General features: G+C 41.0%; 1 protein-coding gene across 5 annotated transcripts in view; it reads right to left on the bottom strand.

Moving 5' to 3' along the window:
* TSC2 (TSC complex subunit 2) overlaps window positions 1-19,291 on the bottom strand; it is a 3,048,576-nt gene that overhangs the window by 1,136,735 nt on the left and 1,892,550 nt on the right. For 3 of the 5 annotated variants that reach the window (XM_044089186.1, XM_044089190.1, XM_044089188.1), the window contains one exon: window positions 17,180-17,344. In XM_044089186.1, the coding sequence (XP_043945121.1) occupies window positions 17,180-17,344 (165 nt within the window). The remainder of the gene's footprint in view (window positions 1-17,179; window positions 17,345-19,291) is intronic. The other 2 variants (XM_044089187.1, XM_044089191.1) reach the window with 1 other exon arrangement.

Below are 19,291 nucleotides of genomic sequence, written 5' to 3'. Positions count from 1 at the left end.
TCTGTCTTAAGAAGCATGAAGTTGGCTTTAGAGAAATTTTTTACCATGGTTTCCTTAATGGAGGGTGGGGGCAGGATGTGGATATCTAGGGTAATTTGCTTATGGTCGGATCGGACCAATGAAGCATTGACTTCAGGTGTGGAACACCTGTCACTCATGTTGGTAATGACTAGATCTAGGATATTGCTGCCCCTGGTGGGGGTGTGGATAAGTTGATCCAGGGCATTGGAGTTTATGAATTCCAGAAAGCGTTGAGAGAAGGAGTTGGTACACGAGTAGTTTTCCCAGTTAATGGTGGGGTAGTTAAAATCGCCCATTATTAGGGTGTTTGGTTGAACCCTAATATTTTCCAGTACATCAAGAAAAGTGGAGTGGGAATCCTGGGCCATGGTGGGTGATCTGTAGCAAGCTACAATTTGGATTGCAGTTTTGCCCACCAGAGTTAGTTGCACTTGGATAACCTCGGCTACATTATGCTGAGCAACTAGCCTGGAGGTGTGGATATCCTTAATGAATATGGACACACCTCCGCCTTTGGTGTTCCGGTCCAGGTTACATGGCCGAAAAGTGTGGTATGAGTTATAGCCTGGTAGTGCAGGGGTGCTCTCTGGAGCCTTGAACCAGGTCTCAGTCAATGCACAGATATTGATGTTCTCCATTTTAAGGAGTGCCTCGAGTGAGTGCATTTTGAGATTTAGACTTCTAGCATAGAGTAGCATCACCCTCAGTTTTTGCTTGCCTGTTCCTGTTACGGTGGTGAATTTATCATTTGAACCTTGCCTAAAAAGGCACTATAGGGGCGGCAAGAACCTTAGCCAGTATTTGGAATCCCAGGGGTGACAGGTGCAGGCCATCTCTGGCAAAGCATCGTGGTCTGTTGACCATGTCATCCCAAGCAGGCAGATACTGGATCTCTTTAGAATGGCACCAGAAGCTTAGCCAATTGTTGAAGTCAATGATTTTGTCCTTGTACTGCGGCATCATTCTGGGTGATGGCAGAATGCTACTCAGGGCTAGGGTCATACCTGCCTGGGCTACAAGATCGGAGAGCTCTTCCATGTCTCTTTTCATGTAGTCCAGGGTGGTACGTCTCAGGCCGTTCATACCAACATGGACAATGACAGTGTCATATTTGTACTTGTTGTGGAGTGACCTGAGTGAGTGGGTTATGTGGCGGATCCTGGCACCCGACAGGCAGCTGACAGTAACCTTCTCCTTGTTTAGCCTGGTGAGTGGGACATCAGTGTGCCTGACTATAAAGTCACCTATGACTAGTGTGTTGGGTACGTTGTTTTGCCTTACTGGCTGTGGTTAAGTGGCACACTGAGTCTGCGGGCTGTGTGTCATTTGGGTTGTGTTGGGGGGGGGGGGTTGCTTGCATTTCTGCTTTGGAGGTCTCTGTTGCTTGAGGAGATTATTGAGAGCCTCCGCAAATGTTTTTGTGTTTCTGTGTGTGGATTTTGGTGGTGTAGACTTAGTGAGACTATGTGATGAGTGCTGTGTGGTGCAAGTGTTTACCTTCTCCTCTTGACTGTCAAGTTCAGCCTTGATTGGAGAGAGCTTTATCTCCAATTTGGCTAGATAAGTGCATCTCTCACAGGTTGTAGTGTTGGGTGGTAGGAGGAGAGGGTTGTCTGTGTACATGAGGCAATTTCTACATTGCCCCAAGATGCCCAGATTCATCAGATAGACAGGAGAGAACACTGGGAGCTGACCTTTGGACATGCCTGAATAAAAAACTATTTTCCTCTAGATAAGTGAGGAAAGTGAGTACAAGAGCTGTTTTTCTCTAAGCAAGTGAGGAAAGTAAGCACCAAAACTGTTTTCCTCTAGGTAATGAGGAAGTTTGAGTGCTGTAGTAATTAGTAGGTTATTTAGTGTTTACAAGTTCTGAACAAGTGCTGATCACGAATAAGCAAATTCAAGTGCTAAAACTAAGAATCTGTATCTGGACTAAACTAGTTACAGGAAAGGGGGAAACAAGTACAAATGCAGGCTTTTAAATCAGAAAGTTGAGAGAGATGGAAAAACTGCCCAAACGGCCAAGAACTACAATTTCTGGGCCAGAACCACTCCTTATGTGGTAGATAGGTTACCTAGTTCTTACCACTCCCACTGATAAGCTAGGCTTCCCTCCAACACAGAAAGCTTGGGAGGGGGGGCTGAGAAGCTTACATACAGTTCTGGATACAACAAATCTGAATCTGGACTACACTAGTTACAGGAAAGGTAATTTTTTTAAATATATGTACAGAAAAGTAGCTAAAACAGCAGAAAAACAATTCAAATGCAGTGCAAGCTAGCACACTTGAGTATGTAGCAATGTTAGACCAAACAGTTTAAAAAATGCAATTAAATTAAAAATGACTAAAAACAAGTGCAGAAGGAGTCTATTAGGTAGAATGAGGTAAAGAGATAGGACTGGGGGGAGTGTCCCAGGATCAAATCTACAATGGGGGCAGGCAACAGCAAAAGCCTCCAAATTTGAACAAGACAGGAATAGGGAGGTTGGGTATGGGAAAACCAACACCTTCAGCAGAGATCTGAAAAACTATACAGTGAAGCAAAAATAACAGTGCACAACTCTGTAGTCAGCCGGCAATGATATAAAAATTAGCCAAACAATTACTAATACACAACTCTGAAGTGCCAGAAAAATATACTCAGCTCTATATATCTCCAGATAGTTTGAAGAGCACTCTGCCAGGACACAGGAAGGCCCCAGCAATGATATAAATGGATAGTTAAAAATAAGGAGTGAAAATGTTTTAGTCACCAAGTCTTACAGGTTATGGCATATTTTATCAACCAGAGGAGAAATTGTGAATGATAATTAGAGCTGAATGAATTTATTTTGGAGGAAAAGAGGTCTAGAATTAAGTGGTATAAACCGACCCCCCCCCAAAAAAAAACAAAAAACAAAAAAAAACAAGGTGCACATGATTTACTTCATCTGAAGTTCTTTACAGCCTTTACAGCTACATAGTTAAGGTTCATATACTTAAGCATAAGGTTAAAAATCAAAGTAGAAAAGAATTATGGTGAAAAGGGGGAGGGGGTCAAGGGATAAATACAAGGATCTGGATGCAAGTCCATACAGAAAATAAAAACCGATGGATCAAGAATGGGGTCCATTTCTGGAAGAGTATTGGAAATCCAAAGATTTGAAGAGATCATATTCATAAAGTAGCAAAAGTTTTCTAAGAACTACTTCAGTGCATGAATGGAGAATGGAGACTTTACTAATAGTCTCCATTAAGCATTGACTGTACTAGACAAGGCAAGAACCTGCAAGTAGGGGGGCACAGAAAATAGGCAAGAGGGGCAGGAATTTACTCGAGGAAATTAGAGAAGGAACCAAGTCTGGACTCCGGGTTAGAGACTGTCTAACCTATCTGGTAAACAAAGGAGTATAGGCAAAAAGAAAGGGTAGGGGAGTTGTAAGTAAGATGGTCTCTGGTACAGTTTTAAGTTGTGCTAAGAACAGAAATTGCTGTTAAAGGACAATTAGTAGGACATATAAAATACAACATAACTATAATAATCACTCAGCGGGTCTTAAAGATTGGAAAATGAGAACAGCATGGAAATTTACAAAAGAAAAAAAAGAAAAAGAAAAATCTGCACGGCACCAAATAAACAAAAATGTCAGGACTGTTTAGGATTTTTGCATGAAAGTGTTTGCACAGACATTTTATAGACAAAGATCCTACTGTCTCCTTCATGGGTGTTTGGGTTTATCAAAGCTGGACCCACTTCACAAATATAAAATAAAAATAAAGTACAGGGTTTGGTTCTCCTTCTGTCCCACTGCAGACAGAGTGCATTCTGTGGGAAAAATATGCTCAGGAAGAGCGATGATCTGCTGCTGTAGGGTCAGCAGCCACATGGTTGGCCCCCACTGTGGGCTCTATTTGTTGCTAGACCCAACCTGCTGGGAAAGTGTGTGGAAATGTTGGTGGATTTAGTATGAACACAGATAAAAACCATGCTCTGGTTTAATCAATTTCTGGCCTGTGTTGTGGGGGCCCCAGACATACTGGACTTGGCCACTATGAGGAAGCCAAAACTACATCCCCACAATTATATGGGGCCTAATTCAAACAAGGGCTAGAAATGCACACAAGGTAAAGTAGAGAGACCAAGAGTGGGGATGAAACGACTTTAGGGGTGCCTAGTAATTAACCACCTTGCATATCATTTGCTTCATGATCGGGGAGTGGCCACAGGACTGCAGCTGTATTGGAGAGGCTCCCTATTCTCGCCTTCCTAAGTGACTGGAATTGCCCAAGAATAGAACTAATATCCATCAAATGTGTCTCCAAAGTATAAAAGTAAAAAGGGGGGGGGGGGCTCACATTTTGTCTCCCTTCCTGCTCCACATGGAGTGCATTTCTATGGCTACAAATACACTGTGAACATGCAACTAAAGGAATGTGGGGCTAGAAGCCCCATGGTTGGCCTTTGTTGTGGGCCAGGCATTCCTAGCCGGACATGGGTTACTGAGGAGGAAAGCAGAACATTCAGATGGTTAAATACAGATACAGCAAAATAAAACAGACTCAAATAAAATAAATTCAAGTCAACCTATTCAGTAATCTAAACTAGTTTAATTAAATTGCTAGTGCTGAGAGGATCCAGGATATGTTGGACCTAGCTTATTTTAAAAAACACAAAGATTACCCAAGCTCATGAGTGTAATGTTGGTGTGGGAAGGAAATAGAGCAAAATTGTTCTGAAAAATAACTATTTTCACTTTGGGAACCACTACTTTAGACAAGCAGGAATTGTGATGGGTGCAGCCTTGGCCCCCAGCCTGGTCAACACAGCCATGGGACAATGGGAAGTAGTCGCCATCTACAACTATTCTGTCTACACCTCAGTGGCTTGCTACCCATGTTTTATTGATGACATTTTTATTAAGTGGAATGGCAATTTGGAACAGCTGAATCTTTTTTATAAACATGTCCACCAATACAGCAATTTCTTAAAAATTCACCAACACTTACAGCCAAGACTCTGTCAATTTTGTCGACCGCCACATGATTAAGTCCCAGGGACAATCTTACCTCACCAACAATACACCAGGGTCAACCTTCTCTTGCATAGTAATAGTATGTATCCTTTAAAAACTAAACATAATATCAAGTCCCAAGGACTGAGGATCTTCAGGGTCTCCAATGAACTGACCATCTTTACTAAGATAATCATCAACCTGGAGAAGGACTTCCTTACCAAAGGCTACAGCAGTCACATATATAGGTCAAAATTCTACACCCTATGATCCCAAAAAGGACAGACAACAATGAAAACCAGGACTGGCAGTTGGCTTAGAGGATTAAGTAGCTTTTAATGAGCTGTTTTCTGTGGTCCAGTGGTGCAAGGTTTGAAAATTACCCAAGATATCCTTAGAATCCTCAAACAACTGAGACTGGATCACCAGTATTGCACTTACCGACTCAGTGGACATGTACTAAAATGGATATTAAACAAAAATTTGGTGCATCATCGGTAAAAGCAGTAACCATAACAAAATCCTTACTCTGAAACCTGGCATAACGGATCCATGCAAACAAAAGCATTCGTGACTTTGCGGAACACACACATTCTGGACAGTTCAACTTTACCACAGACACACTTCCCTGTGGCTCACCTCGTTGAGACTGTTGCCAGTATATAAGCAGGAAAATGAAATTCTACTGCTCTAACACCAAAAGGTCTTCGCAAGTAGATTCTACAGCAACTGCAACACCAACCATGTCATATACAGACCACAGTGCTGATAATGCCCAGCCTTCTAAATCGGTAAAACAATCAAGCTCAAACCATGAATAGCCCAACATAATACAGACATTGAACAAGGAGTCCCCACCAACCCAATGGTGAAACATGCCAAGAAATACCTGAAACACAACAGGCTTCTCCTTTCACATAGCTGACAGAGAAAACTCGGGTCCACTCAAGGGTACTAGAAATAACAAAATGGAGGAAAGGAAACTGGAATGTGAGATTGTCTACAAGCCAGACAAAACATAGGACTCAACACTGCAACTTCCATAAACTGTATCCTGAAACTCAGAAAACTGGATCACCATATGTTTTACGGACATCTGTACTCATTATAGACAACAGACACCTATGGATAGTTTTGAACCTATGGGACCCAATTTCTAAGTGGATTCTTATTTTTGCATTTTTCTTCACACTAAAAACCGAGATCCAGGTACGTTTAATCACTTTTGGTACATATTTTTATTTTACAGTTTTCTATGACCCAGGTGTGTTTACACTTTTTCATTATCTTTAATAACCCTACTATCGTTTTATCAGAAAGGTAACATTCAAACCAAAATGATAGGCTGCCTTATTCCTGTAATTGCTAACTGTGTCACTGATGTTTGGGAACTGCTGCTCCTTCCAACCCGCTCCGTTCGCCCTTTGGGCTCACTCTGCTCCCCTACCCTCAAATCCCACCTGCCCCCACTACCTGTACTTTTACACATCCCCTGACTCCTCCCCACCCAACACCTCTCCAATCATCACACCCAAGCCAAACCTACCCACCTGTAGATCTACATCACCTCAAACATCCACACCTCCTACAATGCTCTACATAACATCTCTCCCTATAACCCCATTTACCCTACTAATCTCTCTCTCTTCTATTACCTATCTCACACTTTTTCCCAGCCCTTGTCATAACTCTCACACACATTCCACTACATCTTACCATCAACCTCACTTCCCATCCTACTCATCAATCTCACATGAACTCTTTACCTCTAACCCAATCTATTTCTTCAAACCAAAACTGCTTCCAACCCAACCTCCCCATACTCCCCTCTTAAATGTGGTACCAGAAAATCACTACTCTCACACATCCCAAGCTACCCTTGCCCAACACAGTGCCTCACTCTTCTACTCCACCACAACTCTCTCTCACTAGCCGGCGACATCCACCCCATCCCCAGACCCATCTCGATAATCAATCTCATCAAACCCTCCACTCGACCCAAAAACTCAAAGTCCATTCACCTTACAACACTTAATGCACTAAGCCTAAAAAACAAAATCCTTAACCTCCATGCCTGGCTCTCCCACAACCATCCCATTACCGCCATTTTTGAAACCTGGCTGAAAACCTATATAAAAGGCAGCGAAATCCTACCACCAGGTTTCAAAATAATTTGCAATGCAGAGACCACAAAAAAACGAGGCGGAGTAGCAATAATCTACCTCACCTCCCATACCATAGCTCCCTACTCCAATAAAATACCAACCTTTGCCAGTTCTGAAATTATAATAGGTTAACTAAAAATAAACAACCACAAGTCTGTATCGGTCACTGCCTTCTATATTCCCCTTGGTGATATCAAAACTCTTGAAAATATCCTGTTCTGGTTCTCCTCCAATATAAAAAATGAAACCTATATACGCGGTGATACCAACATCAACTGCAATACTATTAACTCTGAAGCCCCATCCCACACAATCAACCTGTACAACTTCTCCCAACTAATACAATCTCCAACCAGACCAAATAAAGATGGTACCTCTGGTACCATCGTTGACTAGATCCTAACAACTCATACAAACCTTATCAGCAAAACCAGAACAATACCTGATCCTCTCAGTGATCACCTACCAGCCTTCGTCAACCGTCTCCCATTTCCACTTGCATAAACACCACCACTACATCCAAACCCGCAACCTCTCCCCTTTCAACCCTCTAACTTTCTCCGAATGCTTAAAGCATAGTGACTGGTCCCCTCTAAAAAATCTTCCTCTAGATGATGCCATTTCCTACTTTAACAACTCATTCCTAACCCTTCTCAATCAGCAAGCCCCCCTCCCCCCAAATCAAATGCATCAAAACCAATCCCTGCCCATGGTTATCAAAAGATGCTAAACTAGACTTACACCAAAGGGACAAAAAAATGGAAATATCAAAAACATAAAAACCCTAACACCCTCTTAGAGTATAAGCAAATACGAAACTTCACAAAAAAAAAAAAAAAAAAAAGCTAAAGACCGCAAAGCCCACTACTCCAAAGTCCAGTCCTTGCACTCAACAAATCCCAAAAAATTCTAGGACTAATCTCATCCATGCTGCATCCTAGCAACAAAGAAAATCCCTGCCCAGACCCCAACCTTGAAACAGCCAGCCAGTTAAACTCATTCTTCATAGACTGCATAGCTAAACTATCAGCCTCCTTCCCATCCCCCTCATCCACCATCCCCTCCTGCCCCAACCACCACCCAATCTTCCACCTTCCTCCACATCCTTCTGCCTCAAGCCCATCCCCACAAACACTATAAAAAGACTTCTCTTCAAACTTAAACCCTGTCGCAATGCACCCAACAACCTTCCACCCAACCTTACTCAAACAATCTGCAGACAGTATTGCCTATCCCATCTCTAATCTTACAGAGCCATACAAGAATCATACATCCCTTCTATCTGGTGCCATGCTTACATCATCCCCCTCCACAAAGGTTGCAAAAATACTGATACCACCAACTTCAGGCCTATTGCCATCCTTTCCCCTCTTTCTAAAATATTAGAGAAAACAATAAAAGTACAACTCATGGCACACCCAACGCTAAACAATTTCCTCTCCTCTACCCAATGCAGCTTCTGCCCTGGTCACAGCACCATGACTGCCCTTCTTTCCTTTCTTGAAACTATAAACCTCGAACGCGACTCAGGCAAGTTCGTATCCACACTATTCCTAGATCTGTCAAAGGCCTTTGACACCATCTCGCACACCCTACTTATATCCCAACTCTCCACCCTATACCTCTCTCCCAACACCATCGCTTGGTTTTCCAGCTACTTGTCCAACCACCAACAAGCTATCCAATGGAAAACTTCAACCTCCCCCTTCCTTCCCACACCCACAGGTGTCCCACAAGGTTCTGTTCTTGGACATCTTCTCATCAACCTATTCATTAACAACTTTCACCAATCCATCCCAGACTCATCTATCATCCAATATGCAGATGACTCAACAATCATCTGCTCAGCCTTCTGCCCCTCCAAGCTCCTAGCAGAACCCAACTAGCCTTCTCTAAAACAGAAACCTGGATGCAGTCTAACCATCTGGCACTAAATGTGAATAAAACCAAACTAACGTTTTTTCCCCCTACCAAAAAACTCCATTGACAAATCCACATTTACCATACAGAGCCAAAACACCACCCTCCTTGAAATTGCTCCTAACACCAAGCTTCTTGGCATCATTACTGATGAAGAACTAAAATTTGACACCCACATCTACTCCACAATCAAGAAATTCCAAAGGTTAGGTCTCCGCTATAGGCACAAACACTTGCTAAGCCCCTCTACCCATCAAACTCTTGCATCCACCTTCCTACTCCCTTCCCTTATGTATGGTGCCCCTCTTTTCACCAATCTCCATCTTGGCCTTCGGTCCAAACTTGAATCCTGCTACCACAAGACTTCAGAATTTGCAACCAATTAAAAAAAAACTCATCCCACCACTGACACTCTCCTCCTCACCCTCAACTGGCTTGAACTACCCAACTACCTCAGTACCTGCAACTCATCATTGCCCACAAGCTCAGCTTTAAACCTGCCAACTGCCCAGCTCTTGCTACTTCCTTAAAACCTTACATTCCCAACCACTCACTCAAATCCAAAAACCAAAATCTCCTTCAGGTCCACAAACAAACCTGCATGACTTCCTGGCCATCTACTGCTGTCCCACTCCTTAGCTAAACAGTGGAACTCTCTCCTCACACACCTAGGCAACCTACCTAACCATATAAATTTCAAACTCAGCTACTCTCTCATCTTTCTTCCAAATGGGAACGCCCTTGCCATGCTCCAACTTAAACCCCCCCCCCCCCATATTCCACCTTTCACTGACTCATCCAACTACCTCTACTATTACTTCATCCCTCCCAAAACAATCCCTCCCCTACTAAAAACTAATTTTCTCTCAAATATCTATTGTACTGTACTCTCCAGTCTCAAATAGACTATTACCCTCTCCATGCATAATATTTTCCTAACCCACTAATGGCTAGTAGCTATATATTTTGAAATGTTAAACCTACAATTGAGTTTATAACAAAAATATTCACTATGTAAATGTTGAAATTTCTGTATTGAATTATGTCTTCATTTTTGTAACATTGTGACAAGCCAACTGCAAATATCATGGAGCTCATCTGTAAATGTTTAATTAGCTGTATTTACTATGTCCTTCTGTAACATGTGAAATGTAACTTGCAATAATTGTGGAGCTTTTCTCCCCGGGCCTCCACTGAAAACGGGCTATTCTTGGCCCAGTGGACTTCCCCGGTCATCAAACTTAAATAAATAAATAAAATGTATTACGAGTAAACTAAAGTTAACCAGGCTTCCAACTTGACAACTAGTTAGGGCCCAAAAATATCCAAATCAGACCACCAGGTTTGGTAAATAGTTACTAAAACAAAGACACTCCGTCTTAGTATACATTCCATCTGGGTTATCCCACAGGGTCTACTTCATAACATTGAAATTTCAAAACGTTGAATTTCATAACATTGAGACCAAAACATCTAAATCTCAAAACACTGAAAACCCAAAACATTGAAAACGCATAACATTGAAAGTGTCCTTCATAACATTAATAACATTCAAAACAACAATGCATATGTAAATAAAATCCTCGCCACTTACATCACCATCTAAAAAACACACTTTCTACTATGTTTCTGCAGAGGGGGAAAGCCCCCTGTTGCCCCCCCCCCCCCGTAAATTAAATATACCAACTCCAAGATGGCACTATAGCAGAAAAAAAGTTAATTTCCTAAGAGGTTAGGAAATTAACTTTTTTCCACTGTAATGCGATCTTGGGAGTTGGTACGTTTAATTTACGGGGGTGTAGGGGATGCAGGGTGCTTGCCTCCCTGCATAAACGTAGTAGAAAGTGCGTTTGTTAGTTAGGTGGTGGTGTAGGCGGAGAGGATGTTATTTACACATGCACTGTAGTTTTCAATGTTATGAAGCACACTTTCAATGTTCTGAGTTTTCAATGTTTTGGGTTTTCAGTGCTTTGAATTTTCGATGTTATTTCAATTTTATGAAGTAGACCCCTCCCACATGGGGTCCTCAGAACCCTTAGGCCTGTACCGGCCCTCCACCCATGTCACAACCATTACAATTCCCCACAAATATTCCTCCTTTTTTCCAGCAAGCAACATTTCTTTTAGCTATGCTATGTACTCTACTACAACCTGCATCTCTTAAGGGCATGCACCCTCCCTCTAATTTATTTTTCCTATGCACTGGATACACTTCCATCCCTGGTTCCATTACTCCAGAACTGGGCTCAGACAAAATCCATGCTAAAAAGGGAAAACTCCATACCCGTAAATACAAATTACCATTATTAAGACCTCACCAACTTATAGGGGAGTGTGTATTTCACAGGGATCATGTAGATGTTTTAATTCACATATGGAGTCTCATTTCAGTGGGCAGTTACAGGCACCCTTGTTTTGGAAAGCTTTGGAACTTTCTGACCAGCTCACCCATATGTCTAAAGCAAGACCTCTGCTCAGCCTGAACAATGGCCATATGTAAATATCATGGTATGAGGCAGCACTTCTTAGAGGATGATCTGGCCTACGAGACAATGATTCTGCTCAGTCTCCTACCCACACCACATCCGTAAGCTTGGGTAGCCCCTTTTTTTTTTTTTTTTTTTTTTTTTTTTTTTTAAAATAAGCCAAGTCCAACATATCTCAGATACCCTCAAAGCCAGCAGTTTAAATTATTTTCATAGGTTCATAGGTTTATACTAGGCTATCTGCCCTAAGGCATTTATAAGCCTAGCCCAAATTTTTGTGGCTTACGCCACCCCTTATATGAAAAAATACTGTGCCCATTAGTTTGTTGTGCCTCTGTCCAGCAGTGACACAGAGATGATTCCCCGGGTAAACCTACGATCTCCCATCCACAGGTCTAGATTTCTCTTGAACAGAGTCAGCGAGGTGCTCTGCCTCACATGGACCGGGATTTTATTCCACAGCATAGGGAGTCTCTGAGTGATAAATCTATCCCTCCAGCACGTCCTATTTATATCCGTGCTAAGGTTTAAGTCGCTTGCTCTAGTGGTTTTGGTGGATTTGGATTTTTGAGGTGGAGCATGTCCATTAATTCCGGGTTGGACATGGCCTTGTATGTCAGGCACATGTCACCTCTGAGCAGACGGTATGCGACTGAATAGAGCTGGAGTTTCTTCAATCTGGCAGCATATGACAGATTTTGGAGTCCCTTTATCCTTTTGGTGAGGAACTTTTGGGGTCTCTCCAATTGCTGCAGATGTCGGGTGAGATACATCCCGAATGGGGCATTGTACTCGATCATTGGTCTGATAAGTGAAGAGTACAGGGGAACAATGACCTCACTAGATCTGGATGTGAATCCCTTCATGATCAGGTGGGCAATGTAGAAGGTCTTTCTAACCACTTTAGCAATGTGAGTGTCAAAAGAAAGGCCACTGTCAACCTGGGTCCCCAGGTCCCTGATAACCTCTTCTGTGCTTAGTGGATTGCCACCTATATGGTAGCTTGGGGTTACCTTGTTTTTCCCGAAGGGTATGACTATACATTTTTGGCGTTTAACTTCAGGCCATGGCTCTGGCACCAGCTATCTGTTTCCGTGAGTCCCTTCTGAAGGATATCCGTGTCCGATGCACTTTCCACTATGGCGCCCAGTTTGCAGTCGCCTGCAAACTTTGTCAGCCAAAGTCCTCCCATGCTGGCCTGTACTTCTGAGAAGTAGATGCCAAACAATAGGGGCCCAAGGACCGAGCCCTGTGGGACACCACTTGTGACTGGCTTGGAGTCTGACACAGCGCCAGCAACTCTAACCTTGTGGGTTCTGTCCTTAAGCCAGTTTGCAACCCATCTTGTGACATATGGGTTTACATTTAAGCTGGTAAGTTTTTCTACAATACCCGAGTGGGGTATTGTGTCGAAAGCCTTTGCAAGGTCAAGGTAGGCTGTATGGACTGCCTTTCCCTCATCAATGGCCTTGGTGACTGTTTCGAAGAAGTCGACCAAGTTCAAAAGGCATGATCTTCCCTTGACAAAGCCAAACTGGGTCGGGTCCAATGTCTGCAAGTCCCCTATATCTTTGTTTATGAGCTCCATTATGATCCTCTCCATAGCTTTGCAGACTAGACTGGTTAAGCTTATGGGGCAGTAATTACCAGGGTCCGTAGTGGCGCCGCCTTTGTGGAGTGGGACCACAGTTGCCGTACGCCACTCCTTGGGCACGTATCCTGTGGTAAGGCTGAGATTAAACAGCTGCCTTATGTGCGGGGTTAATTCCTCATTTAGCTCGTGTAGCACACAGCCGGGGACACCATCCGGTCCCATTGATGCTGTGTTTTTAGCTTTAGAGAGAGCAGCTTTCACCTGCGCATTTGAGATGTCCGGGAGGCTACACTTGGCTGGGATAGTTATCTCTCCTTTAGGGGGGGAGAGGGGTGAAGTTTGCACTGAACCTGTCTGCCAGTATGTTGGCAATGTCTGTGGGTTCAGTGATTTTTGTATCATTTTGGACTAATTCTGAGCATATCTGGGAGTTTCCACCCAGGTTCCTAACATAGCTGAAAAAGGCCTTATGATTGTCCTTTGAATCCATGGCAATTTTTCTCTCAAAATTGGCCTTAGTTGATTTTATGAGTGCTCGTATTTTTTTACTAATAATGATCAGGGGTGACTTCCCTTTTATGGATTTTGTTCTATCATGTAATAGCTTTCTCCTCTTATTGTAAAGTTTGTTAATGGCTGGGGTCCACCAGACTGGACGTTTGCCCTTTGTGGAAAGAGTCTTGGTTTTATTTTAGATAACTGGGCAGAGTAGCTTGCATTTATTTTATTCTTTTTTTTTTTTTTTTTTTTTTTTTTTTTTTTTACTGCATCTGTATTTAACCTTCCAAATTTTCCACCCTCCTCCGAAGGAAGCTATGTTTGGCTAAGAATGCCTAGCCCATGACAAATGCCAACCATGGGGGCTCTGGCTCTACATTAATTTAGTGCCTGTCTGAAGTGTATTCATAGCCACAGAACGCATTCTGTTTGGAGGGGGAAGGGAGGAAAAAATGTGAATCCCCCATCTTTTTACTTTTATACTTTGGACATATAAATTTGATGGACATTAGTTCCATCCTTGGGCAATCCCAGTCATTCAGGAAGGAAAGAACAGGGACCCTCACTGATACAGTCAACTCCATGGCCACCCCAGTCAAACAAATAATATGCAGGGTGGTTTAATTACTAGGCACTCCTGGAGATGTTTCCTTCCCACTCTAAATATCTATACCTCATGAGCATTTTTCGCTCTTGTTTGAATGACACTCCCTACAATTGCAGACATGCAGTTTTGGCTTCCTCAAAGCAGCCAGGTCCAATATGAATGGGAAGTGGATTTGCTTTTGTCCAATTTACTTGTAAATTGAGCTATTACTGTGCAGTTACACTGATTTTTGAAGGTGGATCATCCTGTGCTTACCACAACTTTTTGGGATTCCTAAAATTCACACTCATGTTAACAATACAACTTTAAGACTAGCTGTACTGGGGGGTGGGTCTAAAACTGTGCCTCTCGCTAAACATGCATGTTCCAAATTAAAATCTGTCTTGGACAGAGTTCCACAAATTTTAAAAGATTTATGTTTTCTTGAATAAATGGTACAAAGTACAGTTAGATGACTATTACTTAGCTATCAAAAATGTATTTTCAGTTACTCCCCATAACATGGGATTGGATTGGTTTAATTCATTTTTGACTGATGTTGAAATTTTGGACACTACTCAGCATAAATTGACTTTTTGTGAAATTGTTCTTGCTATGATTTCATGTTTTTTGATGGTGAACATTATCAACAGACTGTGGGTACTGCTATAGGGGACCACATGTGCCTTCATTTATGCCAACTGCATTTTTTTGGTTGTGGGAACAAAAAATTGTTTTCATCATGAATTACTCTGATAAAAATATCAAGATAATGGTACCATAGTACTTCATTACTTGGACAGGTGATTTTCTTTTTCTTTTTTCAGAAGTTTTATGCTTTAATGTTTAAGTTTACTATTGATTATGAGAATAGAATTTGTATGTTAGCAATTCTGAAGAGTTTTTGGAAACATGGCCCTCCAGAACTTTTAGGAAACCAACATAGTAACTCTTTTGTATTATACTAGCTGTCACCATTTCACCAAAAATGAGGGGTCGACTAAAAGTCAATGCATTAGATTGTCCAAACTTATTTCTATGGGCAAGCATCTTTTTTTTCTGAACCACAAACTGTTTTTTGATAGATGATATTCAAGGGATATTTTGGAGAATGTACATGCAGAAATTTACAGTAGGAAAGTTGATTGATACAAACCCATTTTAAAGGGTAGGTTGAGTGGACTGGAGGAAATTGGAAAATATTAAGAATTTAGTTCCATTAACAATTGGTTTCTCTACAGATTATGGTACTACAAATGACATTATTGGGAAACACTGGGAGTTCTTACTAATTTTGGACTCCCCACTAATATTATAAGTAGTAAACCTACTATTGTTTAAAAAAGGAATCTCAGTATTAAACATATCATGGAAAGAAATGTGGATACTGGCATTTTTGGCCAGACTTCACCAGGTTGTTTTAGAGCTAATAAATGTAGACATTGTTAACAATGCCCTTTTACCAATTTGCAAGATAAGGAATCAAGGTTTCCTAAATATGCTTCCTTTAGGAAATGTGGGAAATTTACATGTTCAACTTCTAGAGTTGTTTACAGTGTATGTCAAACTTGCAATACATTTTAGATGGGCAAGACAGAACTGATGTCAATGAACCTTATTTACCAACACAATTATTGCATCAAGACAGAGGAAACAATGAACAGTTTAGCCATGTACTCTGTTATATGTGTAGATTTTAATCCCTTTAAATTCAGTATTTTGATTGGAATTGATATCAGTTGAAGTGTGGGGGAATGGAAGTCTAAATAAGAACACAAATTCCTTCAGCAACTATGAGTGGCTGCACTAAAACTTCCTGGGTTAAATAAATCTTTGAACTTTTTAAGTGCACTTAGAGTTTATGTGGACAAAACCTCTAAGTTGTGATTTTTAACTTCTTAACTACAGGTGATTTTATTAGTTAAGTCGATTTTCTATTTAATGTATTTGAAATCATATTATATTGACTGGATGTTGTTTTATTACTTAAGAATGATGGATTAGTTGCTTAAATTAGTTTTGATGATTTCCTTATAACTATCAAAAGCACTAAAACTTTGTCTAAAAGAGTTGTTCAAGTTAGTATCTGGCATATTTTTCAACTTCCATTTTTTTTTTTTTTTTTACTTTGTATTACTAATTTCTGGTGACCTTTGCCAACTTGAATAGCAGTTACTCCTTTGTGGGCAACACTAGTGCTTTGGGTTACATGCCTAACAAAAGGTATTCCCCATTCTGGAAGGAAGGCACTTACACAATGGGGGTGATTGTGGAGGTGCTAACAGTTCGGGTGAAATGTAGAGAAGAATGGATCTAAAGGATGTGTTGGGGGCAGGAGAACAATGGCCAGAGAGGTCCAAAACATAAAAACTCAGAAAAAAAATGAAGTCTGAAAATTCACATCATGCATATATAACACGGATGCAGAGGTCTAAAAACCAAAACTACTTTTTAATGTATGTAAGATATTGGTTAAAGAAATGAGTCAGCATTTCTGAACATGGTAGTAAAATATAACACAAACTTGATTTTTTTAATCTATGCACGTTTTCACGTGTTATTTGTGTTGTTCTTACATAATACAGCTCAATCTAACCTAGAAATTGGTCACTTCTGATCATTGCTCTACCTGATAAAATTAAAAGAAAATAAAGAAAAATAAACAGAATAAACCATGCTTTCTGCACAGCATCTGACATACAGAGCACATCACCTTATACATACATGGAAGCAATAACATACAGTGGACCAAGCTATACATAACACTACAGCAAGAACTGTAAAAGCCATTATCAGTCACGAGGGATGTCTTAATATTCCCGACAGAACACACCTTGCAGTATTAACAGAGAAATCTACACAGTTAATTAATTTTGTAGGACTCAGAAACTGGGTAAATTTACAGTGAATTCATACCTCTTAGGCAGAGCTGAGAAATTTGAGAATACATATCGTGCCATCATATCCAAGCATGTCTCTGTGAGCTCCAGGTGGACAGTTTTAAGGCTGTCATCAGCCTGAGCCACTGCACTTTCATCAGCAGAGCCAAGGCTTGCGCTGGTCATTGATGCCTGCATCCTGCTGAAAGGACAGTTACATTAGATGTCAAAAATTATGAGGCTCACAGTAAACAGTGTCATGCAGTTCAATAGGTGACTTGATAATCTGTTTATTTAACCCCAAAAGAACATCATGCTATGCAAAAGTTAGCATCCTCCCCACTCACCTACACTAAAATAAATAAAATCCAAAAATCATTTTGGGAAAACAGCAGTATCAGATAAGTTCAATTTACAGTAAAAGTGTTATTTACAGCATTATGCCCTGTACTTGTACATATCACGTTCATGGCAAGCAAGAAAAGTATAGGATAATACTCAGTATAAATAAAGAGCTATGCAGTCACTAGTTAAATTCTGGGACTCAGTAGTGGACATGAATGATATCAACAGTAAAAATAACACAAAGCAGCTTCATGCTAAAACATTAGGGTGCAAATCTCAGACGGAATGCAGACACTTCTGGGTTTAGGTTTCAGTACACAGCAAGCATGGATTCTCAGTCAAGTGAAGTATCCTTTGAATAAGGACAGATACATGTCCACAGCATGACTAACATCTTATCATGCAAAGAAATAAAGCAATGATGATTTGAAAGGCAGCAGTAAAGAACATGCTGTGTCATGTTGCATTAAAATGTTAGTTTACTATTGTAAAAGAAATTCACTTGCTCAGGGTAAAGTGGTTGCTAGCCCAGGATGTTATTTGTTTTAAAAATGTAAGTGAAATGAATGCAACTGTGAAACTGAACTTTACACATGTGGCAGTGTGAACTGGGACCAGGACAAAAGCAGTAACATTTTGCAATGAATTACCCTAAAATAAGTCCAACTACCTAATGCCTCAGTTATGACATCAAAGCAATTGCATTTCTTCACATGCAAGCAGAGTATCAAGTCACCAGAACCATGGAAGCACTTGCAAATCAGATCAGACTTCTGGCATGCATGTATAAATAGTTATTTAATGAATAAAAAGGAATGCAGTTTTGTTACCAGAATCTTGAGCCATTTTGTTGTCATCTTACTTGGATATATTCAAAATTACAGATTTCCTGACATTAAACAGTGAGTAATTTCCTCTGGGCAAACATGTGACAAGAAGTAGACTGTAGGAGGCTGTACAGAGTCATTTTAAAAAATTCATATACAAATTCAAATGCATTTAAGATTAATACTTTGTGATCAAACCACCAATCAAAAGATGCAGCCACTGCCTTTAAAAGGATGGCAAACATCATATGCTGAAGAAAGGAGACTACTGCGTAGCTGGATCATGTTTATTCATTTGTATTTTAGCAACTACACAAACTTGGGAAGTACACCCTGGTACACTGCCTCTGCTGTATGCACAATCACTTGCAAATGTATAATGGTTTTGCTACCTCATATTGCATTAGGATACCATTTATTATAAAGAACACATTTTATGCCTTATGTCAATATTAATATAAACAGGGCAGTAACTAGAAAGTACAGTTGTGTACACTTACCATAAATATAGATATTCGAGTGTATTCACTGTTGCAGTCATCACACTTGGGTTATCCGTCTGCAGGTAGCCCTCAGTTGGCCCGAATCCCAGAGACTCGGTATTTCTGCGTCGACTGTTGTCGCTCAAGGACTGACATCAGGTCGTCAGGGGTATAAAAACAGGCAGCCAAAGCCATTACACATCAGTTTTTCTTGCCCCAATTGTCAGGAACCCCCAAACAGGGAGCTACGTTATGGTGGTGAAAAACACCACCAGTAAAAAGTAAATACTAATACCAATACACAAAAAGGAGAGAGAGAGGCTAGGGGGCTGGAAGGGGGGGGGGGCAACCAGGACTGCAACAGTGAATACACTTGAACATCTACATTTACGGTAAGTGTACACAACTGTATGTGTTTCACTGTTGCAGTCATCACACTTGGGTAGATTCCCAAAGCTGATGAAGGGTAGAGGCAGTCAAGAAGAGTTGGGGCTG

This window comes from Protopterus annectens, chromosome 12.part0, assembly GCF_019279795.1.
Source record: "Protopterus annectens isolate FY-2018-M chromosome 12.part0, PAN1.0, whole genome shotgun sequence".
Classification (NCBI taxonomy): Eukaryota; Metazoa; Chordata; order Ceratodontiformes; family Protopteridae; genus Protopterus; species Protopterus annectens.
Note: the sequence above shows the minus strand (reverse complement) of the source record. Positions and strands in the feature narration are given on the sequence as shown.